Genomic DNA, 8405 nt, shown 5'->3' on the forward strand with positions numbered 1-8405 from the left:
TAACGCAAAGGTGGCCTGACACCTTTATCCTGACGCGCGCCCTCCGGCAGAGCCGAAGTGACCGTCGTCACTTCGCCGCTCCACTGACCGGTCTGACAGAAGGACAGCGCCGCCTGCGCCACTCCGACTGCAGCGCCACTTGACGGAGTGATGCTGACAGGAAGCCAGGCCCTGCCAAAGGCACCATAGGAAGCTCCGCCCGACCCAGGGCTCGGACTCGGGCTCAGCCCCGGAAGACGGCGAACTCCGCTCCGCCCGACCCAGGGCTCGGACTCGGGCTAAGACCCGGAAGACGACGAACTCCGCTCCACCCGACCCAGGGCTCGGACTCGGGCTAAGACCCGGAAGACGACGAACTCCGCTTCGCCCGACCCCAGGGCTCGGACTCGGGCTAAGACCCGGAAGACGACGAACTCCGCTCCGCCCGACCCAGGGCTCGGACTCGGGCTAAGACCCGGAAGACGACGAACTCCGCTTCGCCCGACCCCAGGGCTCGGGCTCGGGCTCAGCCCCAGAAGACGACGAACTCCGCTTCGCCCGACCCCAGGGCTCGGACACCGCCCTGGCCTCTGCCGACGACCTCCGCCTCGCCCGACCCAGGGGCTCGGACTCGGCCTCGGCCATGGAAGACAGACTCGACCTCGGCTTCGGAGGAGCCTCCACGTCGCCCAACCTAGGGCGCAGGCCAGCCACGTCAATAGGAAGCGCCATCATCACCCTACCCCGAGCTGACTCGGGCCGCAGAGAACAAGACCGGTGTCCCATCTGGCTGTCTCCACCAGATAGGCAATGATGGCGCCCCGCATGCCCATTGACGACGGCGGCTCTCAGCTCTCTTACGGAAGCAGGAGGGTGTCAGCAAGGACACAACCGCTCCGACAGCTGTCCCTCCGCCAGGCTCCGCCGCTCCTCCGACGGCCATGACATCACACTAGTTGGGCTCCAAGATCTCTCCGGCTGCCACATTGGCATGTACTCAGGGCACTAGCTCTCCCTCGCTAGACACGTAGCACTCTGCTACACCCCCATTGTACATCTGGATCCTCTCCTTGCGTCTATAAAAGGAAGGACCAGGGCCCTCTTAGAGAGGGTTGGCCGCGCGGGACGAGGACGGGACAGGCGCTCTCTTGGGGCCGCTCGCTTCCCTCACCCGCGTGGACGCTTGTAACCCCCTACTGCAAGCGCACCCGACCTGGGCGCGGGACGAACACGAAGGCCGCGGGATTCCCACCTCTCTCGCGCCGGTCTCCGGCCGCCTCGCTCCTTTCCCCCCTTCGCGCTCGCCCACGCGCTCGACCCATCTGGGCTGGGGCACGCGGCACTCACTCGTCGGCCTGAGGGACCTCCCGGTCTCGAAACGCCGACAGATATATTATGAGAGATTTTGATCTATTGGGGATTTATGGACTCTTCAATCCCTGGCACATGTATCACATTATCACGCATGCGGTGGTGGCGACTGGCGGGGGGAGGGGGGGGCAGAATCGTCCGCGCGTGGAACGGGCAGTTGCTGCGCCGTTTCACGCGGTCCCGGTCGCCTCCCTTCCGTTCCGTTACACTAGGCGCGGGGCACGGGACAGGCCTAAAGATGGCAATGGGTACCCGAAACCCAAAACCCGATGGGTTTTTACCCCATTAGGGTACGGGTTTGGGTCAATTTTCATACCCATGGATTTGTTAATGGGCATAAATGTATACCCGACGGGTTCATGGGTACGGGTTTGTTCCTATAGTACCCAAACCCGTGAACCCGTGGGTTTTTTAAACCCGACCAAACTTAAGACATATTGTCATTTTATTTTATAAACGAACAACAAACTTGTTATCTACCTATTTACTTCCTAATTTTTATCAAATAGTGAATGTTTAAGTAGTTGGTGATAGTGTTGTTTGCTTGCTATTATAGTTATTACTAGCGTTATATATGTGGTGGATGTATAACTTAGTGCAAAGTAACTTGATTATACAACTTATTATTTGTATTTAATTCTCTCTACTAATATTTTTTATACCAAATTATGAACTCGTTGTTCATCACATAAATTTTGGACCATGATCTCATTAATCATTATGATATTTATTGATTATAAAAAGAATAAGAATATTGGAGATAAAAACCCGCGGGTAACCCGTGGGTACCCGCAAACCCGATGGGTACGAGTTTGGGCAAAATTTCAAACCCGTCATGGCTACAGGTTTTTTAATGGGTGTAAATATTTTTCACGGATACGGGTTTGGGATAGCAAAACCCGACGGGTTTGTACCCGTTGCCATCTCAGACAGGCCCCCACGACGAGAGTCCCCCGTCCCGTCTGTCCGTCTCCCAGCAGTAGGCAGTGTAGCACTCTCCTCTGATCCGGAGTCGAGTCGATTCGAGTCCACTCCGCTGTCCGCTCGCACCAACTCCTCCATCCAATTCCAACTCGGCAACTCCTCCAGGCAGCCCGGTGGGTGGGTCATCCTCTCCCCACGTCCACCACGGCGATGGCGCTCGCGCCCCCGCATTGCTGACCCACTCCCACCGCGGACTCTCCCTCCCTCCCCGTGGTTTGGTTTTGGTAGGTGGGGGAGGTTGGTAGGCGCCGGGGCGTGCCTGTCGGCTGGCGGTTTCGGGAAGCGCTGCCGCGATCCTTGCCCGGATCTGGGCGCCACGATGGAGGACGCCGGCCGCGAGGGCGGCACTGCCGCGGAGAATGGGACCGAGGGGGAGGGCTACGTCCTCGTCAAGGCCGCCCCCGAGGGGGAGGGGGACCCCACCGCCGCCGCCGCCGGAGGCGATCGCGAGGATCTCGCTGCCTCCGCCCCGGCGATGGCGATGGCGGTGGCGGCTGCGGACGAGGCCGCGGCACCGGCCAAGGTGAGTCCTGTTCCTGTCCCGCCTCCTTTGGCTGCCTTCGTCCGTGCGGGGGTGGTGATATGGCACTGACCGTCGCTCGCCGTGTGTGCAGAAGGGTGGATCCGGGGCCACGAAGGCGAGGCTGCAGAACGGCAGGGTCCCCGCCGGAACTTCCGCCGCCGCCGCCGCCGCCGGGCCGAGGGTGAAGAAGCCCGGGGTCCTCTCACAGAGCGCCTCCTTCCCGGCGCGGGGCGCGGTGGCGGTCGCGGCCAAGAAGGCCGCGGCGGCGGTTGCTACGCCCAAGCAGGCCAAGGGCGCCGTGCCCATTGGATCAGAGACGGCGGCAGGTCAGGCTGCTGGCATGGGTTCCTTTCATTATTTAGTGATGGGTGTCCTCACTCCTCAGTCTGTTGTGCCTCGGTGGTGTCGTGTAGACTGAATTCTCGGTGGAATTGAATGTTAGCGCTTGCAGGCCGGGCGGTGGAGAAGAAGGCGAGTTTGGCGCGGACACCTGTTGCTCGCCGGCCGATGGTAAAGGTCCTTGCTTGAGTGACCCCTTACTTGAAGCATGTGATTGTTCTGTCTATTTTTGGTTGCTCTGTTGTAAGACTTGGTTCGGTTCCTTTTGACCTAGCTTGTTAAGTCTGGATCAGTGGATGCGGCTGCCCCAAATGACACAGTTGTTGCTGTCCAAGAGTAAGTGCTGGACCACTACCAATCCAGATTTGGTTCCCGTGTTTATCTTTATTCCTTTTGTGTCGAATGATTTCAGTTAGTCTCTAAATAGAACACACCACACAATTAATGTGGGCTGTTTCGACTTTGTGTCGTCTTCCTGTTTCCTGATGCTTACTATAAATGGTTTGATCAGTGTTGTTTGTCGCACTAGATTCACTAACCAGAACCGTTATGGATTTTGGTTTCTATCGTTTTATTTTGCTGAAATTATTGTTATTGGATAACAGGTCAGATGAAAATACGGACAAACCATTGAAACAAACACAGCCAGGGAAAACAGAGGATGATGTGCACTCCACCACATCGTAAGAAATTCCTCGTGATTGATTGATAGCTGCTTATCTGTTCGTCTCAGTGGTGTCAATACAAAATGCTGCTATTTGATGCTGTGTTGCAGAAGTACCAATACTCCCCGTGCAGCAGCTCGTAAGAGTGCTGCTGCTGCTGCTGCTGGTTTTAGTTTCAGATTGGAGGAGCGTGCTGAGAAGAGAAAGGAGGTCTGTACTATATTCCACAGTGGTGTTTTAATTATCCAGATTTTGTCTACTTTTCCTTTTTCTTGTGCTGAAGGGCCTTAGTCATTCCTTATATCCCAGTTCTTCCAAAAGCTTGAAGAAAAAATCCATGCGAAGGAGCTGGAAAAAACAAATTTGCAGGAGAAATCTAAGGCAAGAGCTGCTTTCACATTATTTGCATAAAAACCTATGGGATAATTGTATGTTGCAGTTCTGAAAGTTAATCTATGAACACTCAGGAGAGCCAAGAGGCTGAGATCAAACTACTGAGGAAGAGCCTAACATTTAAAGCCACACCTATGCCAAGCTTTTACAAGGAGCAGCCACCCAAAGTTGAGTTGAAAAAGGTAAGTTGATTTACTGCATGTAGTGAGGTTCCTGATATATTGAAACAAATGGTACCATGTGGTTTGGTTACATCTATTTTTTGTATTTAAATAAATAAATAGAAAGATTCACATTGAACCAGTTTGATAAGCTTCCATTTACACTCATAAAAATACTCTGTACAATTCTAGTTCTTGCCAGTATACATTGATGGATGAACTGGCAACTATCTCATTGTGTCTTACATTACCACATGATCAGAAATTTCCACTAGAATATGGTTTTGTGACGTGCTGAAGGATGCTTATATTTGTCTGTCTAAACATTTTGGGACTTCAGAATATGAAATCCTAAATAAATGTGTCATGTGTGTACTATATCGACCAAGATGATATCATAAAAATGCAACTGGAATATAAGGTTGGTTTCACCAAAGAAAATGTGAGTATGTTTTTGTTAGAGGAGGTGAATAATAAAGGACATGCAGGTGTATTATGTGATACACTACTGCATTTGAAGCATTTTTTTGCTGACATAATCATTTCGTTTGCCATCTTTACTGGTTTATTGCGCTTTGTGCACAAGTGGTCTATTTTTTAAATTCAGTAATCAGTACAACATTAAATTACAATTTTTTTAGTTGTGAATGTGTTACCCCCCATAGGTCAAAATTTTTTATCTTATACTCCATCCGTTCTTTTTTATTTGTCTTCGTTCAGTTCAAAAATGAACTAGCGGACGACAAATATTCAAGAACGAAGGTAGTACACATGCTGAAGGCTCCTTATATTTTTGAAGTTTCTGAAACTGTAATATTCTTGAGTGCTTATTGATGTGTGTTAACTGCTAGGCCTTTTGAGTGCAGTTTTGAAGAAAAAATAGTATACAACTTTGAGTGCTCTATTTGAGGTCTTATTATAGTAACTAGTGACTTTGTCTTGCAATGTCCATGAAGTGAAATTATCTTTCATACAGATGCCAGAACTTTTTTCTATAACTACCATCCACACATGTTTGAATTTGTAATAGGATGTTCCTTAATGTGAGACTAAACAATGATATTCTTGTACACAAGATATATGTCCATGCAATCTGTCTTTCCATCTCATAGGAGGTTAATTGGAAGTGACAAATCGTTTCTTTCTACTAGTTCATCATGTCATTCATGTTTCAGGATCTAGTAAATGTTTTTTTCTCATCAATCTTCTGTATGCACAGATTCACACCTCTCAGTGTGGTTAAAATTCACTTTCTTGGTTACTGCTATTCAAATGTTTTGTCTTATGTACCTTGCTAGTTTGTATAGAAAATATTATGGTTCCTGAATTATCTTGTGACATTAGTAAATTTCACAGTCCTAAACAAAGTTTCTTATGATGTGGTTTTGTAGATTCCCCCAACACGTGCCAGGTCACCAAGGCTCGGCCGGCACAAGGCAGCCAGTTCTGCTACTGCTCCTGCTCCTGCAGATGGTTCTGTATCATGTGGGAGCCCACGGAGCACTGCAAATTCGGGCAAGGTAAATGAAATCATGGAGAACATCAAACCTCGTGTCCCTGCTAGAAAATCTATTCAGAGGCCAGTCACGAAAACTCCATTGCAAGTGTCTGCCACCACAAAGGCTGAACCAAGACCCATAGCTACAAAGCCGAAAATCGCAAACTCGAAACCTAAGGTTTCAAGGGCAAAGGTTGCGCAGGCGCAAGGAAACTCAGCTGAAGTCCCTCCTTCAGAACCTTCTGCCTCGGAAGAGCTAGTAGTCGAACATGGCGTTGGAGAAGCTACAGGTCCTGATCTGGCTTCACAATTGGTTGCTTCGAATGAAGTCCCAGTCCATGGTTGATCAATTGCGCATTTTGCCTATTTATTTCCTTCTTGCAGTTCTGTGAATAGTGAGGGTGTGTGCTTCATTGAAAGTTGAATCGCTCAAAGTGCCATGGTTTATCGTTTCTGGAGTAGGCATCCAAATTTTTTTTTCAGCTTGTCATTGAGCATGCCATGTATATTGCTTGATATTGTGTTCATGTTTAAAATTCCCAATCTTGTGTATATTGGATTTATATGTCTTTGGACATCCTAGGATTGTTGCAATACGTCAATGCAATTTGTGCATTATTTTGTAGTCGTTTTACTTTTAGCCTTTTCCCTCATTCTTGTTAGTTTTACACCAACTCTACCTATTCTAGAACCTGCTCCAACTTCTCAGCCCTCACCAATAGTAGTAGCTCCTCCTTACGTTAACTCCAACATTATATGCAAAAATTGGAATTCAAATACTCATTTGGGTTACGCACTCCGTCGGAAAGAAGAGACCCAGATGTTATGGTATCTAACAGGGCTAAATACACGTTTGAGAAAATGGTCATCCATATATAGACACTCTTTCACATCACATCTAAAATGAGTATAGGTAACCTATAGGAGATGCTACCACGTCATTTAGATATCTATAATGGTTTTAGGTGTCCTGATAGATACTTCATTGAAGTCAGCCTTCGTCCTTTAGCACCACAAGCTCTAGCACCCACACCAAAGACACCCCAAGAACAAGGATAGCAATGGAGAGGGGCAAACAAGGTTGACAAGAATCCAAGATAAGTAACCAGAAGGTAAATACTAAATTGAAAGCACGAATATGAGAAATCAACATTGCCCACCAAAACACTTTGAAATGCATGAGCTTAACCTTAGAAACTCCACAAACCCGAAAATGATCTATTTAGGCCCAAACCCTCCAAAAATATATTGCTCTAACAACTACAACATCTCCCATTGAAAACTCTCTTGTAGATTTTGGTAGTTTGGATAACAACCCATTTAAAGGACTAACAGATGTGTTAAGTGGTGGACAGGTACTTAGTGCAAAGCTCGTAAAGTTCAACACAAGTGTTCAAGAGTGATGGTCCAAAGGTTGAGTTGATTATGAGTGTGGACATCACAAGTGAAGGAGAAGATTGCTTATGTGAGACTTGGTGTGCATATCTTGGAGACAACTGGTCAAGCCAAGGATGGAGGCAAGAAGAGCTTCGAGGTACCAAGTGCACGGGAGAAGGTCAAGGAGGCTGAGGAACCCAAAGCCAGGGGTGAAGAAGAAGACTTGCAATGTCAAGGATTGATCGAGAGAAAAGATATGATGCATCGAGAATCACTATCTAAGGACGTTGTAAGTCATAAGGCTCCAGATCAAGCTCAAGACATAGAGCAAGGTTCTCTAGAAGTAGTAGTGTCAAAGCCAGAACCTGGAAGCAACCCAAAAGAGCTAAGGTTACTTTGACCCTGAGTTTGGGTTGTTCCTGCGTTTGGATATATTCTGTGTGACCTATGTAGGGCGTTGAAGCTCATAGATGGCAATCTGGATCAAGACTTGGAGTTTTGGAGTCCAACATCGACCTCAAAGAGGCCAAAAGGAGCAAAATGAAGGCAAAAGTTAAGTATGCAGGTTTGAGTGTTCAAATATGTTGCATACACCTTCTACCATGCATATGGCACTTTGGTTTTGCTCTCTAACCATGTCTGTAGAAAAAGTGTCATTTGGAGCTCTCTTTGAGGTGAAAAAGTAAAGGTGGAAGAAGATTGAAAAGAAGTAATCTTCTGGGACTCACTCAATTGAATTACACTCTAATTGTGTTTATTTCAGTCACAGGAAGATCCTCCAAAGAGTTGAAATCAAGTGGAGAAGAAAAGGAGGAAAAACAAGTTTGAGCTACTGTCTAGGCAGCACCGGACAACCTATTGCACCTCACCGGACAACCTATTGCACCTCACCGGACAGTCCGGTGTGCACCAGACAGTCTGTTGCCTTGGGCGGCCAGTTGTGCAGCCTCGGGTTTCTCGGCTAATGTGATATCTTGACCTCTGGGATGGTGATATCCTGGCCCAAGGCTTAATAGAATTATTATAGTATCCATGCCAACAAGGTGCATCTTCTTTTTTGGAAGCCTATCTCGAAAGAACCTCCAAGTTAAGCGTGCTTGGCTTGGAGCAATTTG

The 8405-nt window shown here is 48.2% G+C and overlaps 1 protein-coding gene across 2 annotated transcripts; it reads left to right on the forward strand.

Moving 5' to 3' along the window:
* The first annotated feature begins 2315 nt into the window (after positions 1-2315).
* LOC100272884 (uncharacterized) lies at positions 2316-6538 on the forward strand. 2 transcript variants are annotated; one of them, XM_008678563.4, is made up of 9 exons: positions 2316-2857; positions 2949-3183; positions 3309-3367; positions 3471-3532; positions 3802-3879; positions 3972-4071; positions 4171-4242; positions 4329-4436; positions 5807-6538. In XM_008678563.4, the coding sequence occupies exons 1-9, from the start codon at positions 2654-2656 to the stop codon at positions 6257-6259; spliced, it is 1371 nt and encodes a 456-aa protein (XP_008676785.1). In that variant the 5' UTR covers positions 2316-2653; the 3' UTR covers positions 6260-6538. The 2 variants fall into 2 exon arrangements, with proteins under 2 accessions (XP_008676785.1, NP_001140809.1); NM_001147337.1 differs by having other exon boundaries at positions 2441-2857; positions 3300-3367; positions 5807-6477.
* Positions 6539-8405: the final 1867 nt, after the last annotated feature.

Source organism: Zea mays, chromosome 4, assembly GCF_902167145.1.
Source record: "Zea mays cultivar B73 chromosome 4, Zm-B73-REFERENCE-NAM-5.0, whole genome shotgun sequence".
NCBI lineage: Eukaryota > Viridiplantae > Streptophyta > Magnoliopsida > Poales > Poaceae > Zea > Zea mays.